The 21,878-nt window shown below is 37.6% G+C and overlaps 1 protein-coding gene and 1 long non-coding RNA gene across 2 annotated transcripts in view; one reads left to right on the forward strand and one right to left on the reverse strand.

Moving 5' to 3' along the window:
• LOC138190915 (uncharacterized) overlaps positions 1 to 21,878 on the forward strand; it is a 116,855-nt gene that overhangs the window by 94,210 nt on the left and 767 nt on the right. Inside the window, exon 3 of the long non-coding RNA XR_011177016.1 lies at positions 21,222 to 21,519. This is a non-coding gene — a long non-coding RNA (uncharacterized lncRNA). The remainder of the gene's footprint in view (positions 1 to 21,221; positions 21,520 to 21,878) is intronic.
• Positions 6,569 to 21,878, reverse strand: part of LOC124217829 (solute carrier family 7 member 14) — a 41,272-nt gene continuing 25,962 nt past the window's right edge. The window contains exons 5-14 of the mRNA XM_046623925.2: positions 21,320 to 21,528; positions 18,996 to 19,167; positions 17,676 to 17,859; positions 16,550 to 16,674; positions 16,237 to 16,487; positions 15,917 to 16,162; positions 14,423 to 14,567; positions 13,946 to 14,039; positions 13,438 to 13,565; positions 6,569 to 12,894 (exon numbers count right to left, since the gene is read on the reverse strand). Coding sequence (XP_046479881.1) covers positions 12,554 to 12,894; positions 13,438 to 13,565; positions 13,946 to 14,039; positions 14,423 to 14,567; positions 15,917 to 16,162; positions 16,237 to 16,487; positions 16,550 to 16,674; positions 17,676 to 17,859; positions 18,996 to 19,167; positions 21,320 to 21,528 — 1,895 coding nt within the window. The 3' untranslated portion in view covers positions 6,569 to 12,553. The remainder of the gene's footprint in view (positions 12,895 to 13,437; positions 13,566 to 13,945; positions 14,040 to 14,422; positions 14,568 to 15,916; positions 16,163 to 16,236; positions 16,488 to 16,549; positions 16,675 to 17,675; positions 17,860 to 18,995; positions 19,168 to 21,319; positions 21,529 to 21,878) is intronic.

Consider the following 21,878-nt stretch of genomic DNA (forward strand, 5'->3'; position numbering starts at 1 on the left):
TTTTGTCGTTTTTACGTTGATGTACAAGTCTCGAAGTTTTTGGTTGATAGCTAATATGAGTGCCTATTCGGAAGAAAAATGAAAATGTTTTCACCAAGATGCGATGGACTTTATCGTTATTAACATTATCAGATGCATTATTAATAATGAGAGCGTGATGGGAGATTACGTTTGGGGTTTGATACGAGAAAGTCCATACGAAAATAGAAGAAGTACGAAAAATATTCATTTTTAAACTTTGTTCATCAATTCTTTTACATTTTTAGTTTATTATTAATTATTGCTTTCGAATAAAAGTGATTTAAATGCAAAACTGAAGTTTGCTTGGTTGTTGTTTGCAATTGATGTTTGAGAAACTAGGCAATTTTTCTTAAAATCCAAAATATCCTTCTGGTTTCTACGAAAACAAACTTTATTAAATAAAACAGTTTTTTCATTCATCAGTTACGTAGAAGAAATCAAAATTCGACATCGACAACCCAGGCTCAAAATTCGTGTTTACCGGCTTTAATCGTGCGGAAAAAATCAAACTCTTTACAGAAAAGTTATTTTCTCCCGAGGCCCAATTAGCTCGAGCGTAATATGACACGGAGATTAACGACCGATCTATTCTTCCGTATGATATTAGGTAGCGAATATTAATCGGCCAAACTTTCACTTCGCATGAGATATCAAAGTACACTGAGAAAAATTCATTAAAACGGGTATCGTGGAAAAAATCTGTTTGAATATCGTTGGAATTGTGAACCATTTTGCGCTATCGTCGATCCTTTTTCGTTAATTGCAACGCAAAATCAGTCTGTTCGGTTTACTCTACTTTTTTAGTTAAACAAGGCTTCAACGTCAATTTATCGTTGCGCAAGCGTTAAATTTTCGCAACAGTTGGAAGAAAATATAGCAACAGTGATCGTAATGAGAAAGAATACGAACGGATACTAAACTTTCCGGTAACAGCTACAAAGCTAATTTTCAATTCGTACCTAGAACAATATTTTTCGATTGTGGTAAAAAATGAAAACAGTTAAGGACTGACCGGTAACCGGAACTTGAAATTTCTCTCAGTGTAGATGACGACGACAGGGACCTTCGGGGGTCCTAAAAAATTTACCGAAATTTCATATACCAGCTGTCAGCGACGGTCCCTGACAAACGAAGCATTTAATCCGACATGTGGGTACTCGCATCTTCCGACCACCTGCTCTCCACTCATATTGCACACAGGGAGCTTGAATTGCGATCCCCTTCGGCTGTTTTCCGCCTCGCGGTATAATAAGTTTCGACCTACGCACATCCGGGTTCCGCACACGGCAGGATTCATGTTATAACCTGTATCATGACTCGCAAACCTGCAGAATAGTCGCGAAATTGACGGCGCAGTGCTGTGGCTGCTGAAAGAGGAAAGAGAGGAGAACGAAGGAAGGAACGAGGTAACCAGGAAGGAAAACATCAGGGTTTTGTGCCAAGGAAAAATAGCCTGAGATGTTCTCCTTCGACGCTTGCATTTGGTAACCATTGTACGAATCGACAAAAAACTGTAAGCAATCTTCAAGAGTGTTAATAATTGTAACAGTGCTGACGAACGCGATGAAATACCGTGTCTACTATAGGCTAAGAAATTAGAAACGGATAAAAAATACCACAGTTTAACCGTCTCGAATCTTCCCATACTGAGAGAAATTTCAAGTTTCGGTTACCGCTCGATCCTTAACTGTTTTCATTTTTTACCACAATCGAAAAATATAGTTCCAGGTAGAAAATGAAAATCAGTTTTCTAGCTGTTACCGGAAAGTCTGGTATCCGTTACTATTCTTTATCGTTACGATCACTGTTGCTATATTTTCTTCCAACTGTTGCGAAAATTGAATGCTTGTGCAAGAATAAATTGACGTTGAAGCCTTGTTTAAATAAAAAAGTGGAGTAAACCTCACAAACTGATTCTGCGTTGCAATTACCAAAAAAGAACCGACGATAGCGAAAAATGGTTGGGCGTACCTCGTTTTTCGCAATTCCAGCAATATTCGAACAGTTTTTTTTTAACGATACCGGTTCTACTGAATTTTTCTAGTTACTGTAACAAATAAAATTTTTCTCAGTGCACGGTCAAAGTTTTTCTCAGGTTCGTTTCTGTTCCATTCGCGTTCGGCATCGTTGGCATAAGAAACACCGGAGGATATTCTTTGAACGGTTTTTCTAAAACTTATTACACGTACGTGAAATCTCTTCCACCAAGGTACACGAAATTCTTGGGTGTTCATTGCTGCGCAGCTGTGGAAGCTTCTTATTTTTTGATTATCATTAAGCCTTATTGAAGCGAATGAAGAGAGAAAAACGGCGCTGTCAAATCATCACCTTTCTCCGTCCGCGGTGAAGTTAGCGAGCTTTTCATACTTCAGGTATAATACATCGTATTGTGAATGTTCGTCCGGGCGTGCACGAGGTAAAAACACTCGAAGAATACGAAATAGGCTGCCGATTCTTCGCCGCCTCCTCTGTTCTCTTCTCACCTCATACGGATGAGCGCGAAATTTCATTTCGCGAAATTCGGGAGCGGGGAATTGCGTTTCGGTGTTCCTATTTATCTCGGTTTCTTTTTTTCTTTTTTTTTTTTTTACGTTTTGTTTTTTCTTCCCTTGCAGATTGAATCAAAGCTCCTCGGGCATTTCGCGTATCCGTTCGACGCGTAGAGCTAATTTGAAAACCGCCGAATTAGAACCAGGGTTCGGAGTCAAATGCCAAGTGTAAATACACATGGGAGTCTCGTGTTTATTCAAACTGTTGAAATTGTCGAGTAGTGTCCCCGAAATTCGTCAAACTGGAAATGCCGGCTTGAACGTCCCGACGAAGATTGACGCGAAACCTCCGGACGGGTCGAGCTAGATTCAATTTGTCATTCGCCAATTTCGGCACTGTTTACCCGTGTTTACTCACTTCGGGACAAGTGCCAGCTGCGCGCAAGCCGCCCGAAAAACCCGCTAATTCACTCCCTGCGTTTCTTTTCCAACTTTTTTCACCCTCGGGAAAAAGAATCTCAAATTTCGTGTAATTTAAGGGCACAGACCTAATCCCGGGAACAATTACACACGAGGTGTGGTAATTGATGGGAAATTCGATCCGACAACATCCAACAATTTAACCGGGGAAACAATTATCGAACTAACGAACGACTTTCCTCACCATTTAAAACCTTTCACCTTTCATCCTTTCTAGTCGAGGTTTTTTCGGCGAGCCTCTCTTGTTCAGTGGCTACTATTAACCGGTGTAATTGGTAGGCACACACACTTTTCACCCACACATGTATTATATATACTCGAGTACTCGTCAAGTGCCGGGAAATTAAAAAGGCCGCTTAAAATGCGTAGTTAATATAAAGCGAGGAAAGCAATTACTTTTCACACCTCTCGGAGCTTAACCCTTGTAAACGTGTTTACAGATAAGTTCTCTTGTCGAGAGTTTAAGAGCACCTTGATTTTGATCTGTGCTAATTTTCTGCCTTTTCCTACACTCCTTATTTTTAGCACAAAAGTTTTTCGCACATGGAATTTAATATGCCACGTGTAGGAGGCGGCTAATGACTTGCAAATGTTAACACCCGTTTTTCTACTTTACGGTATAATTTTATTCTTCGAGAATTCGTAGGCATTTTTATGCTGCCAACTTTCAACTCCGTTTACTTGGAATGAAAATTTTTCTGATCCCGGGACTCCCCGATAATTACCTCTGGTGAATAACTTTGCTAATTAAGAACGATGCAAAGAACATCAAAGTAAGTAAATACTAAATTTCACCTAGGGTGTTAATAATGTGTCGATGAAACGAAATTCCTGACGGAAACTCGCTTAGCCACTTTTCACCGGCTCGTTTTCACAGCGCTCCTGTTTACTTTCGTTCAATTTAATATCGTCGCGGAGTTGTGCGTTGAAGCTGTTCGTTCCAAGTCTCCAAGCGTTATATAATGATACGAAAAATTGTATATACTAACTGGGCAGAAAGGTGCGTTTGGAAAAATACAACTCACGCATTGCGCAAATGTGTTTCGCAGACGAGAAGTAAAATTGAAATGATAAACAAGCAACTTTCCCAAGAGTCACTCTACGGCGAAATGAACGCAGTTTAGAAAAAAAAATTTGATAATCGAGTTTGCATTTCGAAACTGTAAATGACGGGAAGGAAATTAAAATTCAAACCCACCTTTCCCACCCATGTCTGCAAATATTGTCCTTTCCACAACGGTCTTAAAAGCCTTGTATTTTGTTATCGTCATTTCGCGTCCTTTGAAATTTTCGACGATTGACCAATGCGAATGCGAAATTTGGCGAACGAGGGAACCCCACTTTACTTCAGAGAAGTCTAAGCTTCGTCACCTTCTGTGAAATTACGGTAATCAGCGAGAGCAAATTACGGCTAATTTTAGCTCGCGAAGCTTTCGTCGTGAATGGAATTCGAACTGGTTGAAAACATGTCGCGAAAGTTTTCTCGAAAAACGGCTTCTGCAAATGGCCAAATTTGTCGTCCGGATACTTCGTTCTCTCTTGAGAAATCATTTGCAACTTGTTCATGTCAAGCATTTCAATCTCGTTCCGTCTATCGTACGATACATTCCTCTAAATATATAAACAACTGTGGCGAACAACAATATTTTACTCAACGATGGTGACCAACTCTCCACTTTACATACAAAATAATCACGATGGCCGGGATTCGGGTGAATGGAGATTAACTTTATCACTTGAAAATATTTTTCAATAATCACTTTTATTTTCTATACCCTTATTGATATTAAATAACGTAATTAGTTAGTTACACAGGGTATATATATATACATATATATCGTATATATATTTTACATGGAAAATTCTATCCCCTTTTTATTCACCTTCCGTAACATTTCGAACGTAATTTTTATCCATTTTCTTTTTCTTGCCTACCACATCATTCGCTTATATATTTATATCTCATAAATTTATCTTGTTATACCTTTCAGCCACAATACTCCCCAAATTACTATATTCATTTCTGTGCATACACGGTATGATGCTCGCGGCATATTTATCAGTTATAATGAAGGTAGCTGAAGGATATAAATACCATACCGATCGTTGTTATAATTCGTACGGCGTTGATTAATCGATCGACATCGATCCAAGCTTCCTGGCCAAATTACAATATATATGCGTATTATATTATATATCGTTATAATACGTGAGTATTAGTCGCGTGCGAATGAAATTTTCCTCCTTTTCTTAAATCCAATATATTATAGGTACAGGATACAAGTTACGTTACGTTACGTTACGTTACGTTACGTCAACGTTGACCTCGCGTACTTCGAGCGAGTTTAGATTCACGAAGTATAATATTGATAATAAATTTATATTTTAAATTTGAATTTAAATCTATTCGTAATAACAGTAAAATGTTGCAATACCTCGCTTTAGTAATAAATTATAATATACAAGGTTTAGTACGTGTCTATACAACAACCAGTTAGAGAGAAAATTTTCTTATTGTTAATTCTTTTTTTTTTTGTTTTTTCTCCTTTCCGTTTTTCTATTTTTTCCCACAGATCGTTATACAAATTTTATAATTTTGTGTCTAGCTTAAAATCCACTCATCTCGAACGATTCGTAAGTTTTTAGTTTTTGTTAGTCGTTTTTCTTTCTTTTTTCTTTCTTTTTCTCTTCGATTCAATCTTTACCTTGCATTTCAATTGGAAGATGATTTTTATGTCGATGCGCCTTTGAATTAACCATAACTCTCGCATATCTTTTCATCGCCAATTAAAGTTACAGTTATTTCAAAATACAAATAACATATACATACATGCACGGCATCCCCTTCGAATATCACGTTAAATTTTATTCGAAAAATTGGTCAATTCGATCTGTAAAAAAAATCATGACGTTGGTCAGTGCGGATAATTAAATATTCGATCCGTAAAAAGAAACGAAGAGACAATAAACGCGAGAAGACGTAGAAAAGAAAACGGAAAAAAAAATTCCCGTTTGCTTGTAATTTTATCGGACACCCTGCATATATACATAGGTTAGTATATTATGACAGGCCTTTTCCTCCTATCTAAGAATTTGAAATTCTAACTAAAAAGCAAAGAGCGTTTTTTTTTTATTCATTATCATTGTTGTTATCACTATGTGTAAATAATAATTTCACATCGTAGATTGTTCTCGCCTATGCGTGAGAAGAAATAACGACGTAATCTTTGATGAAGTTGAATAATTAATTTTTTCTCACTTTCGCGATAAATTCAAAGAATCAACGCAGATACAAATATAATTCTTTTTTTTTTTTTATCTATAATATAAATTCTTCCGTTTTATACAAAGATAAGAAATGAAAGAGGGAAAAAATTGTCAATGTAAGAAAGTACAATGTGCTGTGAATTTTGCATGTATTACTCGAACTTCAAGGGTATAATAAAATGATGAATATCGTTACGTTAAATATATGTATATTTTTTTTAATGCTTGTCATACGGGCGGAGAAATTAAGTTTCATACTTTCAGAAAAATAGATCGTTATATGTATATACCTTGTAATTTTCCACTACATCTTTGAAGTTTCGAAGGAATCTAATATTTATTATGTTTTTTTTTTCATTTTTTTTTTTCTTCACAATTCTTTCTAGCGTCTGGGGTACAGGCACTGTTCTTGATAAAATGTAATATACGTATAGGTATATATGTATGTGCTAATAATGTATGTTCTTACTTGATAATAGCAATAGATTAAAAATGAATTTATTAAATCGTTTTCAGGTTTCTATCTAAGGAATCTAATATCGCATCATTTTACCAGAATATTCTTGTCATAACGTTCTTCTGACGCGACGTGATTGTAAAATTCTGTAGCACGCCCATAATACAAATTATGCAACATACTGTAATCGATATTATGTATGTGTACATATATATATAATATATATATATATTGCACGGAAGTCGTCCTCATTTTTATTACGTGCATAGGTATGGTTCATTTGTTTTTTTTTCTCTCTTTTTTTTTTCTCACCGCGCTTATCAAGAAACTAAGAACATTGGCGCTATTCGCACTAGACACTTACACACTGAATGAAATTTTTTAATAAATTAAAGCTACGCTAAACTTGAACTATGTAATCTATATTAAAAGAAAACTTCGAAGATTGAAATAATTATGCACGATATACAGCGAAAGAACTATACATATGTATATATTATACTTATACATACAATATTTATGTATAATAAAATTAAATACAAATATATTATATTATATTTACGCACGTATTAGCTCATATAAGCTTTGATGTAATATTACTTTTCAAAAATCTTTCGGTTGGTTTCTTTTTTATCATTGTTTCAACTAGGTTCTTTTTTTTTTTCTTAACAATTAAGACTGGATTCATTGCGCTCCTCGTCATTTCACACGTTATTAAAACAGCAGCTCCGGCAATCTTAACACTATATTTCTATAAGTATTGACGAGATTTTAATTATAACAAATCGTCGTAATTTATTTGCTTCTTTTTTTTTTTTTTTTTTTTGTTTTTGTTTTGTTTTTTTTTTTTTCAGTTCTTCTACTCTTGAATCGTCATAAATTGTAAAGTTGCGCATTCAAAATATTCAACAGTGTAATATACATTTACAATAATTTATCAGGTAATTAATGTATATATGCGTACACAGGGTGTTTAACGTACAATTTTAGACAACCTTTGATTTGCTTAGCCTCTCACTCTCTGGTTTTCTATCTTACATGGAAAAGAAGCGTGTATTCATACGGGATATTCGGTACACGAACGGAGAAACCGAGGAAAAATAAATGCGAGCAAGTCATAAACTCAGTGCTTGTGAATCATAAGAAAAAAGCGTCTAAGCTTTGCACTGGTATTTAAACTACTTTTCGAGAGCCAACTATTATTCCGACTATTTATAAATTTGCAGATTTCCGAGTCTAGCCGAATGTTATTTGGTACGAGGGTCAATAATCGCGTTTCGAATCTTATATAAACTTTTAATGATATGTATAACGATTAAATATATATATAATGTAATAGTAATCGTTGGTAATATATGTATTTTATAATAATAATAGTGACAAGAGTCAGAAGGACCAAAAGCACTTTTGCGTGATATGTTGTCGAACTATGTAAACCGCTAATTACACATCGAACGTCTAGGTGTATAATATAATATATTATGCATTATATAATACAACAAGTTTTTGCTTTAATTAAATTGCAATTGTATATTAATATCACCCTGATAACGCTTATATGCACAACAATATACATATGTAAGTATACGCATAGCGAATCTACCGTCTACTAAACAACAGCTTAAACCTAATATTATTAAAATTATTAATCCGATTAAAAAAAATTCCAACGGTCGTCTCTTTGAGCCCATAATTTCTCATTCAATCCGCCGCTTTCGCTCCATAATATACGTAACATCTAAGCTACATCTTACGTAATCTACGCTGTTATGTATGCTTTTCATATTGTGTATATATTGCATTGATTAGTACCAGGTATGATATAGGATCGAAGAAGCGTAATTACTTCGAATTAATTAAACACACTAATTCGCTGCGAATTTTCTAATTAGGTGTGCGACGGCTGTTGTTCAATTTCAGCGAGTCGTCACATTTACAAGCCATCTGTTTGCGTACTTTCTCGCTTTACGTTGACGATCGTTTCATTTTACGATTATACTTACGCGATCGGGTGTAATGAACCAAGTGTCGTGTAATTGATCCTCCGCGGTGTTCGAAGTGTTGCAGGTTTGACAAGGGTGGCATGCGAGGATATATTTGTTTTTCAAGCGCCGATACCTGTCTTTTAACCGCAAAGCGGAAAAAATGAAAGAAGATCGAAATGCATTAATTAACTGTGTACATAGGTATGTATACGGATAGAGGGAAAGGTTAATAATTTTCGTGTATATTTGGTGGGGGAGAAATCTAAATAATCCGAAGATGATTCGAACAAATCTCATCCGTAATTTTTTCTTTAAATTTGTTACACATTGCAGGGTGTGGGTGTAATATTGATGAAAACGTAGCTTTTCTCTTTCTTCAATAATTAAACGTACATTTTATATAAACGTGGATGTAATGGAAGAGTATATAACCGTATTTTTCTTTTCGATTTATTATTATCGTTTAATTTCATCTTCGTCAACACGTTTCACAAAGTTAGTCGGAAAAGATTTCAACAAGTTTCTTCCGGCTAACATATATATCATATATATATATATATATATATATATATATAAATATATATATAATAGCAAATTGAGTAGAAGAAATTTTTCAAGAAATGCGTACAGCCGTAAATTGTGTAACTGACGTATCTACCGAAATTTTGGTTTAATAAATCATTTTTACAGCATTTCAACCTCATTATATTGTTTATTGTGTAGGTAGGTATGTATGTTGTATAGGTAAGTATATATATATAGGTATAAGTTTGTTTCGAGGTGAGACGTATAGACGATGTTACATAAAGGTTTAAGCTTTAGGATTGTATAACAATGTTGTAACATTAGGGAAAGACTAGATTTAGGCGATATTAAGTGGCTCTCCTATAATTATAGGTATAATGCATATTGTATATACTTACAATCTTGACTGTTTTCAACTAGACAGTGAACTTAATGAAATTACATGCGTAATTATGAGTTAGGTATAATAAGATGATCTTGCGTATTACAGGTATAACGGAAAACTTGAAGTTTTTTTTTTTTTTCTCTCTCATGTCCTACAATACAAAATAGTGGGCGTTTCTTCATTTCTTTTTTTCTTCGTGTACTACAAGTTAATAATTATAATAACATGACCTATATCAACAGCGCGTGCTTTCACATTATTTTCCCTTTTTTATATTCTCGTTTAATCCGTCTACTGAATTTAATTCTGTCCTTGTTGTTTTTTTTTTTTTTTTTGTTTTCATTGTTTGTCACATCACGCGTCCAGGCAATTTTTTCCTTTTCCTTGCTTTCTATGTAATATGTTTCATGATATATATATATATATATATGTATATAAGCAACGAATTCGTTAGTTATAAACTCGCGCGCTTATAGCTTTTTGCTTTTCTTTTTCGTCTCTCTTTTCATCATCAACAGTTGTACACAATGATAATATCATCGATCGTAATCACAATTATATCTCATAATAATAGTATGTCAATATCATATTCATATATATGACGCATTCCATGACATCTCGATCGAGATTCTACGTCGATATATCAGATTAGCTTTATAATTTTTTATGGGAAATTGTACGACGAAAAACGTAATCGCAATTTTTTTCACAATGTTTCGACCCAGCGTATCTGAAGTACGATTTGAAAACTTTAAAATAAAACACTTGCTTTCTGAAATTTGATAAAATTCAGAAAAATCTCATTAAATATAATAACATTTTTGTAAACCTATTGGAAGATGGAGATTTCATAACTTCAAAAGATCAATAAGAAAAATGAAAGAAACAAAAATTATTATTATTGGATTGCATTTTTGACATAAGGAAGAAAATAAAAGCTCATTTTAATATGGGCCGAAAAATATCTATTCAGAGAGATCTGAGTCATCAACGCAGAATCTTGATCGAGATCTCATGGAAGAGCCCATATATATATATATATGAGGGTGGTTCAAAAAAGTCGACAAATTTTTTTTTTCAACGTCACAGCATTAAAAGTTGTAGGAAGAGGAAAGATTTAAGATGCCTGTTAAAAATTAAGCCCTTAATTTGACTATTCAGTGGTTCCAGAATGCCGTTTTTCATTTTCCATTTCATTAACACGCGAAAATAATTTCACTTTCATTCTGAATTTTGTAGCTCAGTAACGAGGCAATGTACGTAAATGTCCGCTGCATTTCTTTTGTATAAAATTGAATGTTCTAGAAAAAAGGTCTGTTATAATTTTTCGATAACTCAACTATTTTCAAAGTTATTCGGTTAAAGTTAAAATCATATGAAAATTCACTTTCTCTCGAGATCAACAACGAAAATACTAGACTTATCACAGAATATTGTGATTTTTCTGTGCAAAGCATTACAAACGCTATAAAATCATGTCATTAAATTAATTTTTAATTCGAGAAAATTTATTTTTTGCTAAAAAACGGTACTTTTAAAGCAGAATTACATATAATACGTATTATTACTTGCAATAATTGGAAAAGAAATTTGCCTACCTTGAAAATTAATCGAATGACATGATTTTACGGCGGTTTTAATGCTTTGCAAAGAAAAACCACAATATTCTGTGATAAGTCTAGTATTTCCGTTGTTAATCTCGAAAAAAGTGAATTTTCGCATGATTTCGATTTTAATCTTGAATAACTTTTGAAAGATTTGAGTTATCGAAAAATTATAACAGACCTTTCTCCAGGACATTCAATTCCTTCGAAAAATCATTATCGGATATTTATGTACATTTCTTCGTTACTGAGCTACAAAATTCGGAATGAAAGTAAAATTATTTTCGCCTCTTAATCAAATGGAAAATGAAAAATGGCGTACACTAAATATTAACATTAAGGGTTTAAATTTTAACAGGCATCTTATTTCCTATTCCTTCAGCTATTTAAGGTGTGAAATTGAAAAAAGAATCAACTGATTTTCTTGAACCATCCTAATATACATATTTATATATCGAAGTAATTGGATCAGGGGACTCGGGGAAAGTGCGACCTAGAATTTTCCAATCGCAATCAGAAAATTACATAACTGTTTACTTTTAATAAGTATGCAGAAGTAAAATTTGTATTTCGTACAACGTACGATTCGATTGAATTTTACATCGAAAAAACAAGCTAACAAAATTTCGGTTACACTAACTCCGGTTCACCTTGGTAATAATAATAATAATAATAATATTAATAATAATAATAATGATAATGATGATAATAGTATAACAGTAACATTCATAATGACGATGAGAATTCAATAGTGATAATATTATGTATGTATTAATGTATATATTGCCGCGATTATTTACGCTATCATCTGTCCCGACAGACTTTTACAGTACAATCAACAAATTACACATCTTTTGGAGAAACATCGTAACCCTTTGATGTAATATTATAAAATTGCAAAAAAAAAAAATACTCGCAAGATTGAACATTTGAGCAATTAAAATCGGTCTATGCAAACGGCCTGTGTGTGTATAAATACTTGACAATTGTAACGCTAACGTAAATAAATTATATACGCCGGCTGTGTGTATATGAACCTTTTTTGCGGCAATAAAGAAGCAGAAAATAAATCGATTCTCACAACGCTTGTCATAGTTTCCTTTCGCACCGACGCGAATATGATTCAAGGTTTATCCCGATTATGTCGGGCGAGTATGTACCAACAATTTACCCGAAAGAATCAGCCAATGGGATATTGTGTAATAATATCAACAATAATATTGATAATCCCGCAATACCTCTAGCAGTGTAATATTATTATTTCATACTGCGGCGTATCATTTTTCATGTTTCCTTCGTTCTCAACGGTATTCTACGTGAAATAGACGGACGCCGGCTCTCTAGTCGTCCCAAGTCGGGAAAGCCTGCTCCGATACGAAAAGCACGTTCGCCTCTCCGGCGTTTCCTTGCGGATTCGTTTTCGCAACGTGACTCGGTGTCCCCCCGAAATTCGTGCTGCCGAATACCGGCTGACCGAAAGCGTCGAGCTGCTGACCCTCGTAAAATCCACGCTCCGTTCCCTGGCTGCTGTTGAACGTAAAGCTCGAAGCTTTTTGTTGCTCGGTCACCTTCAGCTCTATGTTTCCGCCGACGGAATCTCCGCTCTCCGCCGCGTGTTCACCGCAGTCCTGCTCCTCGAGGGTGCTGTGCTTTATACCGTAGTAAAAGTACATTGCGAAACCTGCGGGAATCGAGAAGAAGAGGAGGAAGTCAGGATTTGCGATACTGACGCGAAACGCCGGGGCGGGGTTGAAGTTACGAAGTTGAAAAGTTCCGAAAACGCCTAATTCCAAATTATTTACTCGCGAAATCCGAAGTAAAAGAACCAAACTTTCAAAAAACAACAAAGTTCCGAAATGCAGGATTCCGATAATTCAAGTTACGATAGAATAAAACTGCGAAAAATCAAGTTTTGATAGAGTGAAATTCCGAAAGTCAAAACATACTCACGCAGCGTAGTATACTCGACGAGTTGGTCGGAATTTCGATGTTTCAGATTTTTTAAGTTTCTCATTTTCGCAATTTCGGAACTTTGACTTGTCGGAGTTACGCCCTTTCGGAACTTTGAGCTTCGGTTTCCGGACCATTCGAAACTTTGATGACTTTCAAAGCTTGATTTCTTTATTTTAAGTTTCGCCACCAAAAAATATGGAATTTGGCGCTTTCGGAACCTTTCAAATTTTAAACTTCAACCCTGCCCCGAAACGTCTCTCGTTCAACTCACCGATTATCATCCAAATCGTGAATCTGACCAGTGTCAGGATGCTCAGCTTGAATATTAGGTACATGTTCACCGTCACCGCGATCGCCGGCACAAACGGAAGTCCCGGAGTCATGAACATCAGGCTATTCCTGAAAATAAAATAATTTTGGATTTCATGTTACTTTCATTTCACTTCCATGTCTGAACTGCTCCGGTATAACAACTTCTTTATAGATCCATGATCGAGTGTGAGAGAGATCATTTAGAAAAAAAAAGAAATTAAGGAGACAATCGTAACGTTCGGCTAAATATGTACATTGAAATTACAGTGTTTTCTTTTTTTTGTTCTCTAGACAGCAGAATTTGACTTCGCACTAATGTGATTTTAGTTTTTTTTTTTTTTGGTTTCTGACCAATCACGAATCAGTCCCAAGATTTACCGAATCAGCGAATCACTTCGCATCTTTGCGGCGTATTTACGCACTGCTTAGCTGATTTTGTATAATAAAGTAAAAATGACAGGTATTACCTGTTTTGGGGTTTTCTGCTGATGGCCAGTAGGACTCCGATTATTGCAAATAGGAAAATGAAGGTCAACAGCGTCGTGAAGGTCCCCATATTACCTGCGGGCGATTGATTTGAAGAAGATAATAAAATCGTATCTACGATCCTGTCGTACACTGATTAATTATTATCGAAACAAATCCCTTGTCAATAAATTTACAGTTGCTAAAAAATTCTGTCAAACGCGTACCTATCGTTACAGAAACGTTTCAAATATCGTTAGGGTTACAAGTAAACGTGGTACAAGTAACTAGACATATAGAATAAATATATTTAGAGAGATTAGCGTTTCGAATGATCGCACAGTAATTAGCGCGACTAATTTATACGAAATTTCAAAGGCAAAGAGCTGTAGTTACGGATCTGCAATAACCGCGATACGACGATTCCATGAATTTCGCACCCTCTAGTTGCTTTATTGCTTTGAGTTAGTAAAACTCACCCATTCCGCAGACGATGATCAAGTCGAATATCAGAATTAATATATACAGCACGCCGACCATCTTCATAACGTAACGACCGGAGGCCTCAGTCGCTGGCCCCCTGTCAACCCAAGGGAATATCGCTGGACAGAGGTACTGCGCTGCCTGAGGGATACGGAGAGAGGAAGAGAGAGAGAGAGAGAGAGTTTAATTAGCTTAATTATACCAAGCCTCCATCGACACGGCTCTAATTGCGACACTCCGTATTTTCAAGTAAAACACAGCCCAAGAGAAAACTGCGTGCTGTTACATTTGAAATTCAATGTCACGGTGTAACTTCTTTGTTTTCATGTGGGTGCTCCTTGAAAAGATGATTTTTGAATTTCTACCAGTTCGTTCATCGAATCGGTTACAGATAGTTAAAAAATGATTCCTTAATTATTTCACATTTTTGTCCGAACTCTAACCCGTGCCTGTAAGAGGGTGGATTTCCCCATTTAACCATTTCAGGGATACATTAAATCTGCTCAACGGATTTTGATGAAAATTGCTACAGCGGGGATTCTTCGGTCGCTGATTATCAATTGGAACTTGAAATTTGAAAATTCTAAACGTCGGATCGAATGTGGCAGACCAAAATTCAAAATTTCATTCCATTTTGATGAAACTCCATATTCAAGGGTTTTTGAGGTCACTGATTACGAATCTGAACTTTTATTCCCAAAATTGAAAACCGTGGATTCAATATGGTAACATCAAGTGACTATTGGGTTTTTTGTCTCTCATATTGGTTCCGTCGTTTTGAATTTTGTAATTTCGAGTTCAGATTCGTAAATGGCGACCCAAGGAATCTCCTTAAACCGAATTTTATCGAAATCTGTTCGGTACATTTAATGTACCCCCGAAATGGTCAAATCGGAAAATCCGCCCTCTTGCGGGCACGGATTAGAGTTGAGATAAAAATCTGAACAAATTAGGGAATCATTTTTGAATTATTTGGAGCCGATTTCGGGCCGGGCCGTTCGAAATTCAAAAATGACCTCTTTAAGGACCACCCTAGTGCACATACGGATATGGTGCCTACATATTATGCACACACCTAACAAATAACGTCGAAGACTACTTGAATTCCCAAATTTTTACGAACATAACGCACAGCCTATCCACCCAATTTTCACCGCACCTTAATCGATGAAATACGGAATCACGTAGTCGGGTCGTAAGGATAGTATATATAGGTATATATATATGTATGTATACGATAATCATTCGCTATTCATAAATTCATGTATTCACAAATGCAAGGTATAATATATTAGCCTATGTATACGAATTGAGCAAAAATGCTCTAAAATTTATTATTACAGGGAAACGAGGTAACGAAATTATTCGTAAAAATCGGAGGCCGAAGTTGTCGAAGCGGAAACGGTCAAAGTCCGTGTATAAAATACGAGATTTCGCAATTTAAAATTCTGAAATGCCCCGCTAAGTCGAGAATCGAATGACGCGAATACCTGGAGACGACGCTGAAGGTAGCTCAAGGGTGGTCCGATTATCGGCGTGTTCCCGGGGTACTGATGACTGCTTCCGCAACTGGAGCCGGCAGCAGCGGCGTGAACACTGCCGTAGAATTTGTTTTCCGTGCGATCGCTGACGAGATACTGATCGTCCTTTCCCAGCCCTACGTCGTCCTCCTCGCCGCCGTAAGTGTCGTCGGAGTCTGGGGATGAGCTGTTGCACCTCCTCGTGATCCTCCGTACCTGCGGTGAAACGACGATCAAAGATCGCATGCACGATCGAAGGGCAATCACACGGTCACCCGAAAACCCGTTACCATAACACGCTGGTTGTTCCCGGGGGCGGCTTCCGCCGGTGCACCGGAAATCGGGTTCAGCGCCGTCGTCAGCTGATCAGGCCTAAGGTCCTTGCCATAGGCCACCTGGCCATTGGACTGGGCTTCCTTCGTCGGCGATCTGCAAGGCGTTCGAAGACTCTGGGGAAGCAGCTCGACGAGGTTCGTGGAGTGCGGCTGGTACCTCAGGATCAGGACGCAGGTCGATACCAGCGTGTAGGCGAGAAGGGTGCCTGGAAAGGGTGCGAGGTTCCATTCCAGCTTCGTCCCATTTTCGTCTCACAGTAACACTCACCTATCGACATCATCTCGACGAGGACCTCAAGCTGTATCAACAACGCGGCGAAAGCTGCGCAGATACCGGACACGAAGGTGGCCAAAGCCGGAGTCCCAGTCGTCGGCCAAACTTGACTCAGTGTCCTGGAAAACGGCAGATTCCGGCATAGGGTTAACAGGCCCAGTGAACGAAGGATCGTATTGACATCGTCGTGCATGTATGTATGTGTACGGTGAGTTTCTCTGTCCTCCGGAACGATACTTGCGCCTTATTCAACCAACTGGAGTTACAGCTTTCATTTCAGCTTGAGCGTCGTATCCTGCCAGTCATCGCAAACGTCGAATACCATTTGTTTTGACAGTGTCGAATATCATTTGATAAGATAACGTCGAATATGTCGAATACCATTTATTACGATAACGTGGAATATGTCGAATATCATTTGTTTTGATAACGTGGCATATGTTGAATATCACTTGTTTTGACAGCGTGGAAGACGTGGAATATCATTTGTTTTGACAGCGTCAAATATCGTTTCTTTTGACAGTTTCGAATATCATTTGTTTTGACACCTTCGATTATCGTTTGTTTTGACAATGTCGAATATCGTCTGTTTTGACAACGTCGAATATCGTTTGTTTTGACAACGTCGAATATCGTTTGTTTTGACAATGTCGAATATCGTCTGTTTTGACAACGTCGAATATCGTTTGTTTTGACAATGTCGAATATCGTCTGTTTTGACAACGTCGAATATCGTTTGTTTTGACAACGTCGAATATCGTTTGTTTTGACAATGTCGAATATCGTCTGTTTTGACAACGTCGAATATCGTTTGTTTTGACAACGTCGAATATCGTTTGTTTCGACACCTTCAGTTATCGTTATTTTCGACAGCGTCAAATATCGTTTGTTTTAACAGCGTCGAACATCATTTGTTTTGACAACGTTTGGAATGGCCAAGACGAGATACGATGCTCAACCTCTAGCGAGAGCTATAACTTTGGTTGCTTGAATAAGGCGCACGCAGCTTTCGGCGAATAGATAAACTCACTTATATAATATATGGAAGCTTTTCTTCGATTGAATGTTCATTCGCTGTTGCATGCAGCTGCACCTAACACGCGGCTCGGTGCGAACTCACCGGAATATCAGACCGTCCTGGGCCATCGAGTAGACGATCCTTGGCATGGGAAACATGCTGCCGAACATTGAGACCGTCAGTCCTGCCAATGCACCGACGGCCACGATGTACTTGCACTTGTAGGCGCCCACCTCACCGAACATCTCCACTAATGCAGAGTCCTGGTCTACCTGATCGTACGGAACTGTAAAGCGGAGAGACTCGTCTGAGCTTTGTGCTTGAGAGTTTACGACCCGTCGCGTTTCAACGTTTCGCCGATAATGCTTCCGCACACTTCTAGCGAAGATGCGGAGACAACATAATAAGAATTACATGACCCTGCAACTTTTCACGTTACGTTACGAAGGGTCGTATGTCAGCGCGCTTACGACCACATTCCATTTCAGGCTGCACGCGATATACTTTTACACCGGTGCAATACGGCAAAATATGCTCTTCAAGTTCGACAATTCTGCAAATCGTAAAAATCACGTACCTGTAACGGTTAATTTTTTAACTAGAACGACTTTTTATACTCGACTGGAAACAGGGTTTATACACTTACCGTTTCACGGACAAATTATTCGTCGAGCTTGGACGAAACTGTAGCCAACATAATAATGATTTCCACTAAAGATATTATAAAATATTTGATATTATCAATGAAATAGTTGGTAATTCACTATTTCTGGTGACCTCTGCCGATTAATAACAGTTTTACCCAAGCCCCTCTTTGTTATTCTCAAATGCCGATATAGCAGTTATGCTACGGGTTACACGTACGAAATTTTTGATCCGTGTCATTCGATCCGTGAAAATTTGATCTTAAAAAAAGGCACCATTACGCGCCACTTGAAATGAATAGAATATCACAGCCGTTAACACAAAGAATGTTTACTGCGTATCTACGCTACGTCGACACGCGTTATAGACTGGATAACAGCCTGTCACAGCGCCTGTTAAACATATTCAGCGCTGCGAACGTGTGAAACGAACCCCTTGCAAATTAAGGGATGAACTCTGGGAAATCGCGCACGTGCCTGATATGATACACCGTCATTGTAATATTCTAAACAGCTTCCATTTCGATGGTTTGACACTTTGCAGAATGCGATGAAACAATCTTGGCAGGATGCAAGTACCCATTCAAGTTGTGCTTCACCCTGGAGGTTTCGAGGCTCAAACTGGCGAGTATTTACGATAAACTTTGAACCAATACAACGCGTAAAATTTACGAATAAACACCGTAAGTAATGATATACTTCAGGGGTGTTGCTGTACACGCTTATACCGTAAAATGCGTTTGCAAACACGGGGAAAATTGCATAGGGAAAAAATTACCAATCAACGTGAGAACCATGCTGCTGGTCACGTACGCGATGAGGATAATGACCAGTGACGAGACGATGGCGAGAGGTATGCTTCTCTTTGGATTCGTCGCCTCTTCTCCCGTCGTTGCTATGATGTCGAATCCTATAAACGCGTAGAAACACGTAGCGGCGCCAGTAAAAACCTGGAAAAGTAACGTGGATGTTTTTTTTTTTTTTACATCCGACTTGGTCGCACTCTAAATTTCACATTACATACGCCCTGGTTTATCCTCGTCGTACAAGACTATTCGCTTTCACTTGGTTTAGCTCTTATCTCTCCGAACGACGTCATTTGTCGCTCAAACCCCGCGACCGAGGCGTATATTCTACTTCGGTTTTCAGTCGGCCTTATGGGGTATTAAATTTCACCCTGTGTCGAGTTACGGTCGGGAGCAAAGCCGCGGATCGCATACGCCATTGTATGCCTGTATACGATATGTAAATTGTATGATATACACGCGTCACGACGAGAATTTGCGTACGTTCGAAATTTCCACGAAAGGACACAGACGTATCGAATTTATCGAGCTTTACCCACGATACGCCGATATCTTCGTATCTATGCTTCGATAGAAAAATTCTACCTATCAATTTTCGTTCTTTATACATCTGTTATGATATGGTTGCCGTTGTTTTCTCTACTGAAATTTCTGCTTTGTAAATTAGCTATCTCGTCCCTCTCCCAACAACGGATAATTAATATTTCATCCTTGAAGCTGCTGAGTGCCTTACGGTCGTTTTCGCATTTTCAGCCGCCTCTCGCGAAGCGAGACCCCGATTTATAAACACTCGTTAAAATACATTTCCTTCACTAAATCAAGTCCAAGTCTTGCATCCACCTTTGCTTTCCTCCGCTTCTTCTTCTTCTTCTACTTCTTCTCGTACTTCTCCCGACGGAATTTTGAAATTCAGAAAAATTTACCACTCTAGTAGGGATTATTTTTTATATTCTTTTTTTCTCTCTCTTCCACTATTCCTCTTTCTCTTTCTACACGTCTAAAAGAAAGACCTGGTCAATTATTTCGTCCCCAGCTACCGAGGATGAGGAGAATTTGTCTCGAAAAAATTATATTTCTCCACACTAGTCTCGTCTCAACAAGTTAAATTACGGTTCGTCGAAGACCCGTCGCAGTCTTGACCCAATAAATATAGGCTGCGGATCAGAAACGAACGTTGGAGAGAAGACGTATAAAACAATGCGAAGGTTGAGGGAAACGCGCGTTTCGTTCGCACGATGAATTTCGTTGTAGATACTGCCTGTTTCGGTCCGTGAATATCAGGCATTGATTAAAAGTTTCGAAAGGAACGAGTCGAGGGATGATACCGGGTAATGTGAATGCCATGAACGCGTTTCAATTTATTTGACATAGAATAAACAGGGATACCGGAGCTTTGTAGGTCGCGTAAAATAATCGGATAAGCCCAGCTTACACTGTTATACAGGTGGAATTTTACAATATCGAACGCTCCGCCGCTTCCTTCCTCCTGTATGTGAAACTTTTCTATTGTTTCGCTTTGATAAAGTAGACGGTGTTTGCCCCCGGGGCAAATGCTGCGACCTCCCTAGTTTTCCCGGACCGCGGAGTCTACTTATTTCTCCTTATTTTTCCCCCGTTTGTATTAGGTGCACGCGATGTTTGGCTTGCGGTAATTCCTTGTCCACTGGCGATTAAAGAAGACACACAAAAACAGAAAAAAAAAAAAACACAGATAACATCCCGATTACGAGACGCTACATTGAGTCATTATATTCCACCAAACTTTCAGCACATATTATACTGTCATCAAAAAAAAATATTACCCATGGTTTTTTTTTTTTTTTTACCTACAAAAAGTCTAATCTTTCTAAATATAATTGGTTCGTTTTTGAATAGACTTTCACAGTAAACGGTAGAAATAGAGATTTTTTCAGACTTTTTTCTAAACAGTAAAATTATTGTACTCAGAGAAATACTTGAGAAAACTCTATATCTTTTTTTTTTCATCCAAAAAACGTGACTTTTCGGCTATTGTAGGAAATTCATTCAAAATTGAACCCCAAATTTCGAAATTATCAAACTTTTTTGTACCCACTACAAAAAGTACTACAGGTAACGTTTTGGCATTAGATCGCTCAGCTGTAGTTATTGTTATTAGCAGTAAAAAAAAACCCTTTGGAATTTTTCAACTCCTGAGTAAATCGTCCTTTCTGTTTCAGCCCGTCATCGAGTCCTTTAAAAGTTTTCTCTGGAACGGTATTCGCTCGAAGTCGGCCTGTAATCGACGGCGAAATTGTGTGACAATGAGTATGCTCACCCCGCTCCAACCGTATGGAAGGAAACCCTTGTGCTCGGACCAGTTACTCGTATCAACGTAGAACATTCCGGCGGCCATGACGAATACCCAGACAGCGAGATTAACGGCGTTCAAGACGTTGTTGAATACGAGGGACTTCTTGACGCCAGCAGCGAGGAGTATCATCATCAGGACGGTGATGACAAAGGCGAGGAAATCCGGTGGGTGTCCTGAAAGTTTAGAAATTCATCATCGCGTCGAGTATTGATCAACATATTTCTCTTCCTTTCAACGCAACGGCGACAATTCTCACCGTAAAACTTTGCGCAGAGAATTTCCGCTGCAGATAAACGCTGTTTATCGAATTCTGACGTTATTGTCGCGCTTTTCTTTCATTCCGTGTAACCTGTCGTAACATTTTGCCATTGATTTTTCTTCGACAAGCTTTTCGATTCCTCTGAAGATTCGTACTTGTTCGAAAAAATGTATAAGTAACAAAAAGAAATTCGTCAATTGTGGCGAATTTATTTAACACTCCTGTACGATTCTATAACGTGATGTTAAACCGTGTTAATTTTTT

The sequence above is a fragment of the Neodiprion pinetum genome, chromosome 4, assembly GCF_021155775.2.
Source record: "Neodiprion pinetum isolate iyNeoPine1 chromosome 4, iyNeoPine1.2, whole genome shotgun sequence".
Lineage (NCBI taxonomy): Eukaryota > Metazoa > Arthropoda > Insecta > Hymenoptera > Diprionidae > Neodiprion > Neodiprion pinetum.